The sequence below is a fragment of the Bicyclus anynana genome, chromosome 4 (genome assembly GCF_947172395.1).
Source record: "Bicyclus anynana chromosome 4, ilBicAnyn1.1, whole genome shotgun sequence".
NCBI classification, from domain to species: domain Eukaryota; kingdom Metazoa; phylum Arthropoda; class Insecta; order Lepidoptera; family Nymphalidae; genus Bicyclus; species Bicyclus anynana.
This window is the reverse complement of record NC_069086.1, coordinates 13,036,421-13,056,518: the sequence shown is the minus strand read 5'-3', so window position 1 is coordinate 13,056,518 and position 20,098 is coordinate 13,036,421. Positions and strand designations below refer to the sequence as shown.

General features: G+C 36.5%; 2 protein-coding genes across 2 annotated transcripts; both read right to left on the bottom strand.

Moving 5' to 3' along the window:
- Positions 1-392: 392 nt before the first annotated feature.
- Positions 393-2,565, bottom strand: LOC112055311 (translation initiation factor IF-2-like). Its single transcript, XM_024095369.2, has 2 exons — positions 1,792-2,565; positions 393-1,027 (listed from the first exon to the last, which is right to left on the bottom strand). The coding sequence occupies exons 1-2, from the start codon at positions 1,829-1,831 to the stop codon at positions 504-506; spliced, it is 564 nt and encodes a 187-aa protein (XP_023951137.2). The 5' UTR covers positions 1,832-2,565; the 3' UTR covers positions 393-503.
- Positions 2,566-2,827: 262 nt separating this feature from the next.
- Positions 2,828-6,349, bottom strand: LOC112055310 (carbohydrate sulfotransferase 4-like). The gene is made up of 4 exons (XM_024095368.2): positions 5,498-6,349; positions 4,826-5,005; positions 3,890-4,106; positions 2,828-3,303 (listed from the first exon to the last, which is right to left on the bottom strand). The coding sequence occupies exons 1-4, from the start codon at positions 6,214-6,216 to the stop codon at positions 3,169-3,171; spliced, it is 1,251 nt and encodes a 416-aa protein (XP_023951136.2). The 5' UTR covers positions 6,217-6,349; the 3' UTR covers positions 2,828-3,168.
- Between the last annotated feature and the right edge of the window lie 13,749 nt (positions 6,350-20,098).

Here is a 20,098-nt window from a genome sequence, read left to right as displayed (position 1 = left end):
ATATTTTTAAATGTAAGAACAGGTGTTTTTACTGAGCGGTACCTGATTTTGATAATCCTTTTGTTTATTGGTAAAGGTGAAGAAGTTGGTCCTAGATAATTTGGAAAAGAAATTAAGCCCTAAGAGAAGTCTGTCCAGTCTTTGGAACGGCATGACCGATTTGAATGGGATTTTCACTGAAAGAGGAAGTCATTGAGCACTATATAGGTTGCTTATCCCGAAGAAATCCATGGTTTCCACAATATTTGTGAAAAACAGAACTACACGTGGAAGAAGTCGCATGCGTTTTCTAGTATAAATAAAACAATAGTAAAGCATACTATAATTAATAATGTTAATAATAATCACATAAAATATTTTTAATTACTCAGCTCTATATTGTTGGTGGATTTTTTCTAATAACATATCTATTTTTTTTTGGGATTCTTATTTTTAGGGCCATCTTTTTTTACTGGTGGCTTAGTTTCAGCTTTGACTGTAGCTTTTGGCGGAGTTTTAACTTTTTAGGCGGTCTTAGCTGGGGGTTTTTTACTACTTGTATCTTTTTTCTGTGGTTTAGCTTCCTGTTTAGCTTTAGGTGCTGCGGCGGTCTTTGGTGGGGATTTTCCATTATTTTTATCTTTTTTCTTTGATTTAGCTTCCTCTTTAGCTTTAGCTTCTGCGGCTAATCGTTTGTTTTCTTTCTGCTTTTTAGCTTCTTCTCTAGCTTTAGCTTCTGCGGCTAATCGTTTATTTTCTTTTTGCTTTTTAGCTTCCTCAGCTTTTTTCTTTGCTTCAGCGGAAATTTTTTCTGCTGCTGCTTTAGCTTCGGCTTCTTTTAGTTTTATTTGTCTTGCTTCTGCCTCATCTATTGCTTTTATTTGACTTTGTATTTGAGCAATAAACGTATTACTTGCATTAGAAATTGTATCTTCAATCTTTTTGCCCATAGGTCCATACCAAAAGTTTATAGTCATCGGTGGAACAATTTCGGATTTCGCATATTGCCATGCTGTACCTACAGCTGGCTTCAAAATTTTGCTTGTTTCTAAAAAATAAAAATTCTTGATCCTTAATAAAATGAAATGCCGATGGATTAAAACGGGTGCAAGTCAAAAAGTAATCAATATTTTTTGATGTATTTAATATTAAAAGTTAAAACAAAATTACATTAAATAGAACTTTAAAAAGCTATTTTTTATGTTCAATTCTACATTTAATTTTCTTTATCTCCTGTTCTAAATATTTCAGCTCTTTTGGAAGTTGCTGATCACGTAGTTTAGTGAGTAAAGAGACCATTACATCTGCGAGTTTGTCTACGGCAACTTCTGCTTTATCTACAACTGGATTACATACTAATCTTCTGACTCGAGTGTTTCCTATTGCAGTTTTTGCACTATACCATAAATGAGATACAGCGGGTCGAACTTTACTCAGAGAAACTGCAAAACAAAGACGTGCATAAATCATAAACATTGGTTAATGGTTAATTATGTAGGGGCGTATTACAATTTTTTTAAGTTCATATAATTATTGTTTTGCACTTTCTTTGAGAAACTCTTTATCATCTTGTCGTCTTTAAATCACACTAAGAGGGTCAGCAAAACATCTCTTCCTTTTCCAATCAACTGTAATACAAGAAAATTCATCTTCCATTCCACATTCATACACTTCAACCCAATTTTCTTTGATCATCCTCCCTTCTTTTGTAATTCTAGTTGCAAAATTTACATTCATCTAGTATTTTCAGAATTGAGGATCTATTTAAAATACAATTCAGTTTACAGCTAATATGTAAAAAAATATACATACCTAATGTTAAATCTAAAGCTATCCTTGCTATCCGTGCCATTATTGATTTATTGCTTATTAATTATTAGTTCCGAATAAATTTATTACACACAAATTTATTTTTAAAAGTAAACACAAATAGGGACAATATTTGTGCTTCGATTTTGACAGTCAATAATAAAATCCATAGAGAAAAGGAATTAACTCTTGACGTTTATAAGTGAAAGATTTTATAAATTGTATCCTCTTTGGAAGGACCAATAGGACCAATATTTTTATTGCTGCAGACACAGAGTAAAGAATGATCCAAACTGAGTTTTTACAAGCAACGTGGTGAAGACGGTGAAACCCATAAAAAAACGTCACGAGTATCCTTGACATCCGCTTAAACAAACTTTGTCGCCTCCACCTCTTAGTCCCCCCACACCTATACACGCCTATGTGCGTACCGTAAATAAACTAAATCTGAATATGGCAGTTCCTTTTGGGGGCAAGATGGAAACTTAATCGAAACATTTTGCTAACTGAATCGTGTAATGAAATGGACATCGAAACCAGGACTTAAAAGGTAACTTTGGTATACCTACTTATACGATTGCACCACAGAAGCACTCGAAAGTTTGGTGTTTTAATTTGCTATTAATAAAAATCCAATTACGAGTATCTCCCTCTTAATAGTAAGCAAATGTTAATTAAATGAATGGGCGATTTAATTCTTGAATTAATGGTCTTTTTCGTAAATCGCACAAATATTAGGTTACACATAATGAACGTGCAAATAAAAATTGACCTCAATTTTAAGCCTCTTACTAATAAGTATTTGTTGATCACATAGTTTGTATAATTATAGTACGAATATACATAAATTGTATTGACCTTTTAGATTTATATTTATTCTATTATTCATTGCAAAAACTTAGCAAATATTAGCAGGCATGTTATTATAAGTAGGACGAGGAAATATTTGATTGTTTGTTTGTTTGCATTAAATGCTCCGAAACTACTGAAGGGATTTGAAAAAATCTTTCATTGATTGGAAGCTGCAATATCTCCGTGTGCTATAGGCTATATTTTATCCTCTTATTCTTTTGGGAACGGAAACTACGCGGGGGAAACCGCGAGGATCTGCTAGTATTCTATATTATATTATAAAGAGGTGAGATTTGTTTTTTTTATTTTGATTTTAACGAATAGGCTTTAAAACTACTTCGTCAATAAAAAAAAACAAAACAATGGAAAGCTACACTTTAAGTGAATAACATAGGCTAGTAACTCCATTAGTTAATTGAAGAAGTTTATGATGAAAGGACTAGACTCCTTCATTGTAGGATTGAAGGTACTTTAGAACTGGGATGGATCCCCTCGCTCTGCCAGTTACCCTGATGAGCCCCAAACTGGTTAATTATCCGGAGGGATCAGAAACTGGTCAACACAGTGGTTCTGGTCGAGCGGGTTGTAATCTTTACTGGTCATGTGTGTGGCGTTGTGTGCGTTGCGGTAGCCCCATAGAGACATAGCCTCCTTGCATTTCATCTGGAAATTAAAGTGATGACATTCATTAAATTATTTTTACTACTTTTGGGTCATGTCATGTCACACTGCATACGGGACAGGAGACAGGCTATAATCTATCTCTGTATTAATTTCACCCAGATCAGTTCAGCTTTGATTGAATAACAAACATCTACAAAATAAGTAAGTGTAAGATTACAGGATTTACATTTCCCATTCCCATTCCATTGATCCCAGGGAAATTCCCATGTCCACACCTATTGATCAGCAATATACCTAATATATGTCATCAGATAGGTGGGTTATTAACACGGACCTTTTTATTCACTCGTCACTATTTTGTTAAGTGCTAAAAAGTGTTTTAACTTGTTCCCAAACAATTACCAGTTGCAGCATTGGGTTGAAGCATTGTGCGATTAATAAGCTTAGAACAATATATTTAATATATTTTGAATAGCAATTAATAAAAAAAAACAATACCAAATTTAAAAGAAATAACTTATGAAAGACATGCGTTTCTACCTACATTTCTAATTGTTTGTAGGTAAACGGTACACATAATGCAGGCTGTAGTACCTATAGATACATACGTATTGAATGAACTCACCTGTATCTCGTTTACGTAATTAAAATCTAGAACATTTTTCCATTTGAAAGGCACATCGCGAGAAACCCTGAACGTAGAGCTGATACCACCCTTCGAGAAGTTGGTGTGTGACTGAAGAAACTCATCAATCGATGGCGTTCTATCCAGACCAAGGAACTTGAGCACTGCTTGGGTAGTGCTATTTGGATTTAGTGCCATCTCTTCAAAACGCACAATCCTAAAAGAGTAATGCAGTATATAAGACAAAGTCACTTCCCACAGACCACCGTACACAGATCTTTTTTATGCAACGGATATAATGCGGCTTAGAGAATAAAATAATCTTCTCTAATTTTACATGCAGGGCAGGTAGATAACCTAAAAAACTCTCAATGTATTTGACCCTATGACTTTTTTTTTATGTCTGAGTTAGTGCCTATGGCTCCCTACGGGACCACTATGGCGACACCGGTGGGTTTGGGCGAGCGTAGAAGCGAGACTCGGGCCTTAGCTTAGAGGGCCGTCCATGTAGGGATAACCTTGGCCTGAGTAAATCAGTCCGGACGTCCCCAAGCTCGTGAATTAGAAAACCCACGTCCGGGTGACATCGTCTTCGCCGGTGAAGACGCTGTGTAGCTTGTGTTTGTGTTGCCTGGGAAGCATTGTCGGCTGTCATTTCATCGTCTGGATCGTAAAGGACGTTTTTGGGACGACTTACATACGTATACTAAGTAAGATATATAAATAATTAAATACCATTGCGGAAATTTTTAATATTTATTGTACCTATGGTACAATAAAACAATACATGACAATATTAAAAATTTAATTTAATAAACGTACAGGGATTATGCAGCATTTCCGATAAAATGGATTTGATTTTTGCGACACTTCCAACAATTAGTTTATTGCGAAGAGATACATGGCAGAGGGCATTTAAAAAAAAATGTTACATACATAAAACGGTGTGGGTACTCCTGTTTTAGACTTGTAGCCGCTACATAGTCGCTAATCATATCAGCACAGAGAAGTTCAGGTTTCAAACAATCTGGTGTTCGCAGGCAGAAACCACAATGCTGCCTTGATTGCATCACACCCCGAGGGTCTCTTATTAAGAAGATCACTTTTAAATTAAGCCTGAAAAAATGTATAGTTTTTAATATTAATATAATGTTCTTTTTTCATTTCACTGTTGACTGGAAAATAAGACCAGGCGGTCGTAAATCTGCTAAATCTTCGATTCATTCAAAATTTGCTCATTAGGCAAGACAAGCTTTTCGTTTTGGTTGAAAAGGGTTTTTTTTATAAAAATCAACTTCATGGTTCTTTTTAAATCATCGTGATCTTTTGTTATTTGTAACGATATTTCTTGAACTAACTTTGGTATTATGTTAAGCTCTAGCTAGATGCAGCAATATGTATTGGAGAAAATATTATTTATTATGTGCTTAAAACTAACTTTCCTAATAAAATTTTTATCATGACTGAATTTTACTTACTTAAAGAAAATCACAACTTGGGTTTGGTTTTTAATTTCTGTAAATGACTATTCCATTGCATCCATTAAATTAACTAATGCTGTAACATAATGACGGACAAATATTACTATAAAATTGTATTAATACTCACTCGGTATCTTCTAACAATTGCCTTATATGGTGTAACCTTACACGTACTACTTTCATAGTTTGAAAAGGAAACAATTTACAAAACCTGGAAGTAAAATCTGCGTCAATACACAATTCTTTCTTATATTTACAATGGTCCCACAATCTTCTGTTAGGGCTAAATTGATACGAATGATTTCTTCCGTATTCAAAATAATCTTCCATGGCATCAAAATTACAATGAAACATCTTTGTTATAGTTTCCAAAGCTTTATCAACCTCTGATGTATTTTTTATCTGGACTATCCCAAAGTTTATTAAAGGCTCAAAATGATAAAAATTCCCTGGCAATGCGTTAAGAACTTCTCCGAGAAAAGTTGTTCCAGATCTCCATGTGGATGTGATCAAACTCCTAAAAGGTTGGCCCCCTGACTCCATGAGCAAACCATCTAAATTTTGATCTCTGGACTGTGCGAAATTGTAGTTACTTAATTCATTTTTGATTTTTAATCGCGTTCTGTCTAATATTTTGTCGATATTAGGGGTACCATCTGGATTAGTGGGCAATTGCAGCAAACTGTCGTCGACGTCTTCAATTGGTTTGATGTTTTTTGGATCCCGGCTTCGACTTCCCGATGGTAGGTGATTAGTGTTGTCTGTATTTTGACTTCCAGCAAGTGTTAAAAGAACACTGAGATTGAACGCAATGCATATTGAACAAAAATTACTTCGCCGCAACATTACGACTAACAGTGATCACTGCTGACTACGTGGATGCTGTATCATTAATCTGTGGCTGATCACAAAAAACGCAATATAATTAATTTAAAACAAACACATCACAGTATAGCGTTATTAAAATATCGGCAAACTTCTTGAGTTTCTTGACTTTCAATGCGCTTGAATTGACACTAATTTTGGGTCTATTCGACGATAACCCACGAGGCGCTACGGAGGCTGGATTATGAACGCATGATTGGTAGGAACAGATAACCCCTAATTTGAGGGTTATCTGTCTTGGTAGGTCACTCAAATACACTTGCGTATAGTTAAGAAGTGTTCTTTGTTATGTATAATTGGCCTAATTGATTTTCATAAAGCTCTTAAACTCGTAATTAATAATTTAGAACTCAATAATTATTATGATTAAAATTCCTTACTTAGTAGTGATAAATTAAAAAATAATTCAAGATTTGAATGAGTTGTTATGAATACCCTCAATTCAGTAAGTACCGTTGCCGTTAACTTCACCCTTAATATTATACCTAGTCGAGTATTTCCTTTTTAAACCTATAACATTTAAGTACCACTTAAATGCCCGCAACTCCCTATACTTCATGGTATCATCGTCAGCCGATGGATGTTTGACTGATGATAAGACTTTTAATTCAGTCATTGGAGTCTTGGCAAAGTCACCGGAATCTTTGGTATATAGAAGCAAAATAATTAACAAATCGGGCTCGTAGATTGGGGAGAGACGAAAAATGTCTCTAAGCCTAGGTCCGAAAGCTCCGAGAGTCCTTCAAGATAGAGTCAAATGGGATGATAGACCGACAGATAGATCAAACCCAGATGACCCCGTGACTGACTGACGTACTCAAAAGGGACTTACAGACTAGACGCTGACGAAAACATTGTGCAAAGTAAACTTATTTATGATACCAAAGGGATGATCTGCTATTATGTCATCGTCTGGATTGTAAAGGACATACTTACCTCACCTTATGGTCTACATAATAAGGCAGTTGCAAATCATAGACAAATCAGCGTGCTTACAATTGTAGAGTTAAGGAAATTATAGTTTGATGCTATAATTTACTCTACCTGTTTGAGAACAGAGATTGCTTAGTAAGGAAGACGTAATGTCACAACCTCTAATTGTTAAGTCACAGACTCGACTCGTGCCTCCAATTTGAGGCACTTTCGCTTCACCATCTGCTAAGTAGGTACAGCTAAGTGTCGCAAATTGGTTTTGCTGTTACAACATGAATCATTTGTATGAAATCTATTTGTGTCTATGGTTTTATACATGTTATAGGTTGTACCATCTCTGGACTGGATGATCTCATTTGGTAGTTATAGGTATAACGTGGCTAAGTTGGGATTTATTTGTTTAGAAGTTACTTATGTTTAAGGGAGTTTTTGGTTCGTCTGCGGATCTTCTCATTTCTGATTCGATCACGCAGAGAAACCCCAAGCATAGCTTGCTTTATCGCCCGCTAAGTGACTTTGAGCCTTCTAATAAGGCTCATAGTTAGCTGACATAGCTCAGCGAGTCGCGAAACTGAAGTGGCAATGGCAGGCCTCATAGTTCGAAGAGCCGATGTACGTTGGGGTCCTAAGGTGCTGGAATGGCGACCCCGCTAGATACCTACTCGTTTATACCTAGTACCTAATAATGTAAGGTTTGGTTACCGTGGATTTAAATAGCTATAGGTATTTTTCTAGAACCCATGTTTCCAATAATAACGTATGCATAACAACAATGTGATAATAAAAGGATCCTTGTAGATTTCAAATGATTCTCCTTTTGATATTAACGACTAATATGTTACGAGATTTGTTCATTTGATGCTGCTATTGAGGCATCATGTTCTTTCCAAATAATTAGCACGTTTAATGTCATTCCAAAGGTTCAAAAAGTTTAGTGCACAAGTGTGAATGAAACAATACAAAGTGTAAAACAAACAATGGGATATTGAACGAAGGTGAATCCGATATTGCTGGCTATCGTGTCTTGTCCGGTTAGAGGTTAGAATTAGTAAATTACGTAAGAATGTGTAAAAATCTGTCGGAGGATATTCTTTGACTTAGCATCGATATTATTATGAAAAAAAAATATGCAGGAGCACTTACGTTGCACGAGTAATTAGGTATCTTCTATATCCTTCAGTATACTCTTTAGTTTAAAATATCATCGTGCCAGCAATTAACTTTTAACATTTTCTTTTAGCTAAGCAATGAGACAGTTAAAAGACAGGATGTGAATTAAGCAAAGCAGATATCTGGATAAGATTAGTCTTTTGATTGTTTTGAAAATTCTTATAAGACACTCATAAAATATTCTAATCGTCCACTTTCTTTTAGCCTTTAAGCCCAACTCTAGCAGACCTTTCGTTTCAGACTTGTAATATTTACATATCTCTCATTTTATCATTATCAACCCATATTCGGCTCACTGCTGAGCTCCAGTCTCCTCTCAGAATGAGAGGAGACTGGAGCTTAGTTGTGGCTTAGCTTTAATGTGACTTAGTTGTTTGAAAAGCAACACAACTATGCGGCATAGGTACGTAAAAAAAACAAGGTTCAACTCTACGGTTTCTAACAAGCCAAATAAAGTTAATAGCACACAAATAGGTAACAATTCAACTTGGCCTAGTAGATAATTGCGGCGATTAGAATCAAATATCAACGAATCACGACAATGCACTACCGTTCACTATTTCATAACATAGCGTCTTCGAGCTCGCTACAAGTGTATTATTAAATATAATTTCTTTAACTGAACAATGGGTTCATAATTTTGTTGCATTTGTTACACTGGTGATTCTGATTTAGCTCTTTCCTCGTCAATTTCATTATCGGCACGCCAAGGAAAGTTATTGAAATTATAGGTTATTTTGTTTTACCTATACCTAATTATCTACTCTTACTGTCTTGTAGATTATTGTCATGTCTGTCATAGTAAGTAAGTTGAGTTATATTTTTAACCGACTTCAAAAAGGAGGAGATTCTTAAGTTTATTTAGTGTAGGTAACTAATTACTCGAAGACGCCGGAACCGATTTGGTAATTTATTATACTGTCCATATTGGTTCAAACTGATCAGAAGGTAGCACATAGGTAAGATGTTATTTTTTGCTTTTTAGTTTAAGTTAATTTTTGAGTTGGAAGTCGGTTGAATTTTTTTTATTAAGATTTTTAACATTTAATTTTTTTGTGATTTCATTATATTTTATCGTGATGTTACTTTAATTATTAGTTTATTACCATTTACCAGTGTTAATTATATCACTGTTACCCAAAATGTATGTTATCAATATACAACATCGATGTTGAGTATTCGATTTTGTTATGACATCGATGTTTTTCTAATATCCAATATATATCCATACATATCCATCATCCCCTTCCCTATCCGTAGTATTTGTAGGTAACACATGGTACATGACCATGTTACCCACTTCCAAAATTAGTTTTCATTTTATATTTTATGCTCACAGTTGGACGCGGACGCCCATTACTACGCATTAAACATATAACTTTAACTACTATTTACCACTTCCAATGCAACAAACTGTAGCGCGAGGAAAGCTACTGGTGCTGCCATCCATTGTCAAGGCATACAACTAAGTTTGTACGGGGACCATTGGACCATGTAATAAAAAAAATCAACTGTATGAGGATATAGATTCTCTATCTCCACACCTATTTAATACTAGCGGACGCCTGCATAACCTTCCGCATGTTTTCTGTAAATCTCTCATGGGGATCAAAATTTTGCCGGTCTCCTTTCTCATATTCGCAATTCGTACTTTTTACAAAAATACCAAACTATATCGTAGTTTGTTTATTGATATAAATAATATTGGGGTAATCTCAGAATCTATTATATGTCATGGAATAAAGGTCCGAAATATGTACATATATCGATATCAATTAATAAAAGTCAAACATTTCATAAAAAAATTCATGAAATTAAATATCACGTGTCTCAAACGGTGAAGAAAAACATCGTGAGGAAACCTGCACACCAGAGAATTTTCTTAATTCTCTCTGTGTGAAGTCTGCCAATCCGCATTGGGCCAGCGTTGTGGACTATTGGCCTAACCCCTCTCATTCTTAGAGGAAACTCCAGCTCAGCAGTGAGCCGAATATCGGTTGATAATCAGCGCCGGACCGAGGTAAATTTTCGAATGGAGCGAGATCCAATTATGGCGCCTTTCCTGTTTGCTCTTAACATTATATACTAGGGACGTTTGAAAAGTTCGTAGCCTAACGTATATCGGAATGTCATACATTTTTAACCGACTTCAAAAAAAGGAGGAGGTTTCTCAATTCGACCGTTCGATTTCGATTCGATTCAAGCCGTTTAAATCATAAAGATTTTAACTGGATTTTCAGACACTTCTTTCAGATACAGCTTTAATTAACACAGCACTAACTTGGTACCGCCTTCAAACTGATCAGAAGGTAGCACATACGATGTTATGTTTCGCTTTTAATTTAAAGGAAACCTTTTTATGATTTTGAGGTCGGTTGTTTTTTTTTTATTCAAATTTTTCAACTCAAAGAAGTTAAGGCGATTATGTGATGTTTGCCTTCTGTTGAGATGCCAATAGTGTCAGCTATCTTCCTAATAGTCAATCTTCGATAAGACATGACCATGTCACAATTTTTTTGAATTTTTTCGTCAGAGGTCGACGTTGACATACGAAATATGAAAATCAATATATTTACTTGGGTAAAATGACCAACCGAAGCCATGGCCAGAGGCTCTATATCAGATCTCCGGCCGAAGGCCGGTTAATGGTAAAGCGCGGCCGAAGGCCGCGCGTTTTTCTTCGCGTATTATATTTACTTGACGCGTTTTTTGGTCGCGTGTTATATTTACTTGGATAAAAGGACCAGCCAAAACCACCGTTGAGGAGTTTCCTTAACTGTCCTTAGTTTTCATCATCAGACCCTGAATAACTCACAACCTATCTAGGTGGAAAGTTCTCATCAATATAAATTTATCAAGTCCAATCACAAGGTTGCTGCTGTAAACCGTTGAGGAGTTCCCTTAAGTGTTTTATCTGCATCACCAGACCCCTAATGACAGTCACGACCCATCTTGATGTAAAATTCTCATCAATACAAATTAATCAAACCCAAACACAAGGTAACTACTGTAAACCGTTGACGTGTTCCCTTGTCAGTGATTCGGCTCCATCATCAGATCGACTCCAGACCTTCAGTAAGTTGTAGTGCATTAAAATACTTAATGAAAAAATAAGGCAACGCATTGGCCGCCCCTACAATTTTCAATAGTTCCTCTCAATTTCTTCAGGATTTCATCATCAGATCCTGGTTTCCTTATCATGGTACTACCCCCGGAACATTTGCTTTCCAACCAAAAAAGAATTTTCCAAATTGGTCTATAAATGACGAAGTTGTGCGCGAACACACATAAAAAAATTATTTACGGTCGAATTGAGAAACCTCCTCCTTTTTTTTGAAGTCGGTTAACAAATACGCGATCGACTGACGAATTTTCGCAACTGCCTGGAGTTGTTTGAGGCATATACTTTTTTGTATGTTTTGTGACCATGGTTAAAACCTGAGTATATTACTTTACTCCAGAAACAAAAGTGCAGTAAAGTGGACACGACCAGGAACCAATGTTCCAAAAAGGCAGAAGCGGTTTTACGTGTTGGAAAAGTAATGGCCTCAGTTTTTTGAGATTCGCGGGATGTAATTACGGTGGATTACTAAAAAAAGGCGTAAATATAAACTAAAACGATGTTTCAGAGGACAAATTAAAGAAAAATGGCCATGGTCATTGAGAAGAAAAGTTTTGTTTAATCAGGATAATTTGCGAGTTCACACGTTTGTTAAAAGCATAACAGAAATTCATCAGTATAATTTAGAATTCTTACCTTACCACCATATTCATATGATCTAGTCTCGCCTCCATCAGACTTTTATCTATTTCCGAAGCTAGAAAAAACACTTATCGAGTTTTTAAATTTTTATGAAAGAGGTCTATGCATTTTCTAAGAGTTTAAAGAAAAAAAAAAATAGCTGGTATAGAAATGTTTCCAGGCCAACAAAATAAGTGTATTGAGCTCTAAATAAAGTTGAAAAATAAATTAAGTAAAAAATTATAGCTTAGTAGTTTCCTGGTTTACTTAGGCTGCGAACTTATGGAACGCAAAGATTTTGACCATACCACCAGACCAATTGAAAATCAGGCACAATACCGTCTCTCGATCGCGTAGTGCCCGGGTGCAATCATCACCCTAGCGCCCCCTAGTACCTATAGAACCCGCGCGGCCAGTGGCGCTTGGGCGCCCCTGAGATCGCGGCACACGGGTGTAACGCACCCCATGCACTACAGGTAAAGACTTTAGCTCACGTAGCGCCCGGGTGCAATCATCACCCTAGCGCCCCCTAGTACCTATAGAACCCGCGCGGCGAGTGGCGCTTGGGCGCCCCTGAGATCGCGACATCCGGGTGTAACGCACCCCCTGCACTATAGGTAAAGACTCTCTAGCTCACGTAGCGCCCGGGTGCAATCGGCGCCCTCTATTACCACCTGTATATACCCGGGTTAAAATCAACGCACTCCCTGCACCATAGGTAAAGAAAGACGACTCTATTAGAAGTAATATCGCGCACGTCGCGTTCATCTCTTTGCTTTAAATATAGACGATCGAAAAGAAATAAATTTCTTTTCGATCTTGTCTTTACCATTTCGGCGCCCCCTAGGATTTGGCGCCTGGAGCGACCGCTCCGTTCGCCATATGGACGGTTCGGCCCTGTTGATAATGATGATTAAATGTCAAGCCGTAGAAATTTTTCTTAGTGATGGACATTTACTTCTAGTTTTATGACTAAACGACGGGAAATTAGATTGATCCATACAATATGGATATTGAACTGATTATGACAACATTGTAACTATCACAGAACAGCTAACGCTTTTGGCAATAGAAGTAGTGCATAGGGGCGAGGCCCGCTTATAACCGGGTGTGCGGAACTTCGCAAGCGTATCCGAGCATGTACTAGCAGTCTTGTTTCGTTGACTGACACGTTACGTCCTGCGGTTGTCAAATTCGGTAATGAAAATAATTAAAAACTATTACAAAAATGCTGTATTGTGCCGTTTTGGAATACAATAAATAATTAAAAAATCTTAAAAAAAAAAGATTTTATTTAAACGCTCTAAAAAGAAGAAAATATTTATTTTTTTTCATCATTTTAACTATCAACTTATAACCTCATTCTAATAAATAATTTTCAACTCTAAAATAAGAGTAACATATTTTTTATATTTTTTCACTTAATATTAACAGCCAATTACGTGAAGAGTTTATCAGTGTTATAAATATTATTACACTATAAATGTGTTTGTAAGGCCACGCCCCCTGGTACTCTGTTTTCAATGCAAATAATTGGCATAAATCTAGATTCTTATATCTGTATCTGTATTATTCTTATATAATAAGTAATGTGGAAATCAAGTAACTATATAGACATCTAATAAATATAGTCCACAAATACCATGGGACTTTTGAGAAACAAACCTAACGCTGCTGATATAGTAAGATTTTCTTTCAAAACCTCTCAATTAATTGATGTCTCAGGTAGATATGGTTCTTAAATGTTTAAAGCTTCAAATTGACTGACACCAAGTCATTTTGCATTTATATATTTCACCTATAGGTAATAAAGTGGAATAAGAATGTAATAAAAGGTAAACAGGTAGTTAAAAAACGAGGAGTAGTTTTCAATTAATTGAAAACCTGTAACAGTTATTTTAATAAGATAATATACTTTTACCGTTTCACTCATTGGGTGCTCCAATTACATGTGTAGTCAGTACTGTAACAATTTATTAAGTTCTACGTGGTCACATTATACGTCTCCCAATTTTTTCGTGGTCTGTCCCCGTTTAGTAGTTCGTTGCCTCCGGCGTCTAACTGGACAGTTTTTTGCTCACCGTGAAGACCTCGATAGGTAGTCGAGTGCTAAGAATGTTATCTATATAGTTTCGATTTGAAGCTAGTCGATAATCGAAATTTTTATGCTTTACTCGCTTGATCTGTGATAGACGCATGAGTTTCTTTTTTCATGTCTTAAAAATAGTCTCACTCTTGACTGTGACACAAGGTTTATGGTTTATCTATTGACCCTTCTCATAAATTGTGCCTTGTAAGAATCGGGAAACAGAATTCAGGAGAGAATACCCGTATGCATATTATGAAACAACGGAGTATACTCGTAGGTAGCATTTCCATATTCAAGAAAGCGTTACTTAAAGAAAATAAAGACAATCTGATTTTAAACTGAAAGCCACTCCATGATTTTAAAGCATAACTTTTAATACTAGATATTTGCCACTAGTCGGATGACAGATCCTTCGGTTTTTATGAAAGAAATTGCAATGACACCATCCATTTCCGGTCCACTCTTGTATCCCGTATCATTAAAATTTAAAAAATACAAGGATTTTATTAAAATTTATTAAAGTGAATAACCGGACCGGGATCGCGAGCGCCGCACAATTATTTCGCCTCGCGTAGGATTGAGACGAGTTCAAGAAACTGACTGCCAACCTTCGCTAGTCGGAGAGGCACCTTAAGAAGAAGAAAGTGAATAAATCTTACTAAATAAAAAGAAGTAAATAAAATACAAACCCAAGTTTTTGAGCTATAACAAGATGGGGCCTTTAGAGCAACTATGACATGACAATTGACAGCAAACATCAAATCGATTACTGCATTGAATACGTCATATATCCGCCACTATTACCCTTAATAATGTTGCATTTCTTGGGAGATAATGATTCGAAAGAATTAAAGTAAATTCGCAGATTTCTATAATCAAAAAATAGTTAAAAAAATATCATATTTTATTATCCGCTAGGGTACAATGACTGATCCTGGGCTCCATACTATTTTGGACTATCTACTTTCTCGATTTCGATTACTAGAACTTGACGAGTAACATCACTATACCGCATCAGCTAGCGGGTGCGGCGCTACAAATTTTTTCCGCATCAGTTCCAAGTGTGAGCGATGTTAACGACATTTTTTGCTGTAATACAAGATTAGTTTCGGACTCTAATAGGACATCAAACTGTTTTACTCGTATTTGTTTATTTCTTATGTATAAGAGCTGCAATTGTACGAGACGGAACTACATTTTGGAAGGAAATAAAGCGATTAGGTATACGCGTACTTATCTATGCAGGTAATTATATAAACTGTTCCACATTCATGTCAGTCTAGTTAGGCTTGTACTGGCTGTCTATGTCCACAAATATATCGGAAATAAGCTGCAGACGTCGCTAAGCGCAGGTCATACATAAAGTTTTGACGGCCTCCGTGACGCAGTGGTATGCGCGGTGGATTTACAAAACGGAGGTCCTGGGTTCGATCCCCGGCTGGGTAGAATGAGATTTTCTTAATTAGTCCAGGTCTGGCTGGTGGGAGGCTTCGGGCGTGGCTAGTTACCACCCTACCGGCAAAGACGTACCGCCAAGCGACTTAGCGTTCCGGTACGATGCTGTGTAGAAACCGAAAGGGGAACGGATTTTCATCCTCCTCCTAACAAGTTAGCCCGTTTCCATCTTAGACTGCATCATCACTTACCATCAGGTGAGATTGTAGTCAAGGGCTAACTTGTAAAGAATAAAATAAATAAAACAAAAAAAAAAAAAATATATTTCAGACCCAAGGACTTTTCCGTCCTGGGGCTTAGCTACCACCGTATCAGCCGTATCAATGATACGAGGCCCCCGGATTATAGGGTGTGAAAAAAAAATAGTAAAATATACCTAACCCACAACGTCACTCTAATGCTCCCCGAAAAAAAGCATTTATAAAATAAATGCTTATAGAGTTCTCACTTCAGAAAGACAAAAGACAAAAGTCAAAAAAAGAATCTGATTTTTAACCGATTTAAAAAAACGAGGAAATTTCCTAATTCGACGCGTATGTTTTTTATTAAGTACTTTTTGTTAATGTTTGTTTAAATATTTTTCTTTGTCTGGGACAGTATACTTTAGCCCCATTTAATTTTCATGAAAATGAGTTTAGTAATTTTGTGTTAAAATCAAAATAATTGAAATACGTCTTTGAAGTCGGTTCCATTTTTTTTATGTAAAAAAGATTATTTTTGGGTCAAGCGTGCACGTACATAGGATAAGTAACTGTCATATTTATTCTAAACAAGCGTTTTTGTTTCTTTTGTGTAGAAGTCTTTACCCTTCATTTGGGCCCTCAACTAATTTTGATACTGGGCCCCTCCAAAGCACGCTACGCTACTGATTCCGTTGATGTTATAATCGACAAATAATTTGTTATCAATCTATACTAATATTATAAAGCTGAAGAGTTTGTTTGTTTGCTTGAACGAGTTAATCTCAGGAACTACTGGTCCGATTTGAAAAAATATTTCAATGTTAGATAGCCCGTATATCAACGAGGCTATAGGATATATATTATCCCCGTACTCCTACGTGAACGAGAACTACGCGGGTGAAACCGCGCAGCGTCAGCTAGTACTCGTATTTATGGGATTAAAGTGCTAACATAATCTACGGAATCCTTCACTGCGCGTGGCTCGACACGTACTTAGCCGGTTTTTTTATTTATATAAGATTACTGCATATTGTGGTGAAGCATACATTCTAGTGTGGCCTTATCAATTAATCGCCTCTGATTTTATAGCGAGGAAGTCACTAAGGGCCTTCGATAACACCTTGGCTGATCAAATAACGCCTTGGAACCACGCGTAACTACTACCTGCCTACCTGAGACGGCACGAGCATCTCAGATCGTATTTCATAAGCACACATTCTTTGTTGATTCATATAAATATCATAATATTATGAGAAACTTAATAGGAGACTCCGGAAGAACCTACCTCTGACGTTATGTGTTTATAGAAATTAAATATGACGCGCTTCAGTAGTGAGGAGCTTTTCTAGAAAGTGAATCTTAAAATCTACAGCCGCGTGGTAGGTATAGACCAGATAGAGGTGATGTAGTAATCTATACTTAATATTGTAAGAGGAAAGATTTGTTTGTTTGTTTGCATTGAATAGGCTCTGGAACTATCGAATCGATTCGAAAAATTATTTTACTGTTGGGAAGCTGCACTATACCCGTGTGCTATAAAGCTTTTATCACAGTACTAACTGACGCCACGCGGTTTCACCCGTGGTTCCCGTTTACGTGGGAGTATGGGGATAATAAATATAGACTATAACCTTCCTCGATATGGCTATCGAACACTGAAATTTTTTTTCAAATCGGACCAGTAGTTCCTGAGATTAACGCGTTCAATCAAACATACAAACAAACTCTTCAGCTCTATATATTAGTACTAGCGGACGCCCGCGACTTCGTCCGCGTGCATATCAATGTAAACTTTTAATTTATAATTTCAGTAGTAGTTCTATCAGCAAAAGAACTCGTCGTGGGTAAAACTACCGCTACGCTGTCGCCAAGCAGAATGAAAATCAACACCCCTTTCAGTTTCGTCATCGTACCGGAACGCTACATCGCTTGGCGATGTCATCGGTATGGTCCAGATCTGGACCAATTAAGAAAACCTCAAACGGCCCAGCCGGGGTTTGAACCCAGGGACCTCCGTATTGTAAATCCGCCGCGCTTACCACTGCTCCACGGAGGCCGTCAAATGCTTCTTCCCCTAATTTAGAAGTAAAGCTGAATATTTTATACTGGTGGTAATGGCGGAGTTTAAAAAAAATAAGTAAAGAATTATTTTTTAAAATAACTAACCTCAATGAAAACCTCACCAGCACTCACGTATGTAATTAACCATGCCAAGTGTCCGTAGTGCATTCACCTGGCTGTGAATTCAAGCTGCAATTATGTGTGTCATCAGGGAAAACCACTCGAGATTCATTGTTAATGTCTATTATTTGTTTTATTAATAAGAAAAAGGCAAAGTCATTGAATTAATTTGATGATGTGTTGTTTTTATACGTTTCGAAATATCAAATATCAAAAAGAATACTAATCATAACGAATATTCTTGTCCACTATCATAGGTTAAAGAATAATAGGCAGATATGCACAGAACACGACGGTGTCATAGCCGTTCCAAATACAAAATTCAAAAACGAATACATCCTCGAGTTAATTTAGTAATTTTCAATATTGTTCAAGAAAAATGGCGTCTTATGTTTTTAAATATTTTAAAAACTGTTCACAAAAACTAAAGAAATAAGATTGAGTATTTTTTTAATTATTAAATTAATTTACGAATATTAATAATAATTGATGTTAGTGTTAAATATTGAAATAAAATATATGAAAAAAGTTTAGATGTCAAGGAGACGCACGACGTTTGGGGTTTTTATGGGTTTCACCAGCTTCCCCACCAGATGATGATAAAGCGGAAGGTTTAGAGGGCCCTTAATACAGGCTGATAATGATGATGCTTACAACATCGGTTGAATCATAATTTTTTGTCAAGATTATCTCAACATCCTACAACGTACGGAGTCAGTCGTGACATGGAAGGCCTAGCCGCCGCCACGCGAGACGTGCTAACAAACAGATAATACGTGGATCATGGATGATCTCACGCTTCTTACGTATGTGTATTTTTTCCGCAAAATTATGTGTGTAAGACCGGGTCTAGGTCGGGCAAATGATTTATCAACAATATATCTGGTTTGTTTGAAAAGAACGTTGTTAATAATTAGCAGATAGAGTCATTTTGATGAAAGAAGTGCCGCGACTAAAACTAAAATTGACAGTGCCTTACACAAAATAATGACAACAAGACGGCCTCCGTGGCGCAGTGGTATGCGCGGTGGATCTACAAGACGGAGGTCCTGGGTTCGATCCCCGGCTGGGCAGATTGAGATTTTCTTAATTTGTCCAGGTCTGGCTGGTGGGAGGCTACGGCCATGGCTAGTTACCACCCTACCGGCAAACGTACCGCCAAGCGATTTAGCGTTCCGGTACGATGCCGTGTAGAAACCGAAAGGGGTGTGGATTTTCATCCTCCTCCTAACAAGTTAGCCCGCTTCCATCTTAGACTGCATCATCACTTACCATCAGGTGAGATTGTAGTCAAGGGCTAACTTGTAAAGAATAATAAAATAAAAAAAAAATAAGACCGCGCCATTAAGACATATTTAGCACCGCGTCTGGGGGATTTCTTTCATGAAAAAGACTTTATCAGCGTATCATTAGATAGGTCTTTGAAAGATATGAGGGGTCTTCTACCAATATTTTCCGTTTATAAAATAGCAAAGTTTTATTAGAGTCAAGTGTCCCCTCTACCGATCTTCATGATCTCTTTTCTCGTTTCAGTATTTGCGGCGTCTAGGAAGAAATTAGAAATTAAAGACTAACAAACATGAACAGTTACACACGAACTTATGGTTTTATTAGTGTGATGCACATGCACATAGCACTAGGTTTTTTTTTTTGGGTTTTTTTTTCACCTGATGGTAAGTGATGTTGCAATCTAAGATGGAAGCGGGCTAACTTGTTAGGAGAAGGATTAGATAGATCCACACCCCTTTTGGGTCTACACGACATCATACCGGAACGCTAAATCGCTTGCCGGTACGTCTTTGTCGGTAGAACGAAAGAAAAAAGAAAGAAAGAAAATTTATTCAGATTTAAAAGTTACAGACAGTACCTTACCCTAAAGACAGCATGTCTGCCTGTAACCCTTAAAAAGAAAGGGTGTACATCTCAGCATATTATGACGTGCACTACGTACAAGTATAATACTCGGCGCTGATTTTCAGCTGAGACCCGTGTGACGTCACAGCTAATATAATAAAAAATATAAACAAATCCAAATGAATTAAATAAAGCAGCAATTTATATATGAATTCATAATGTGATGTATATTTATTT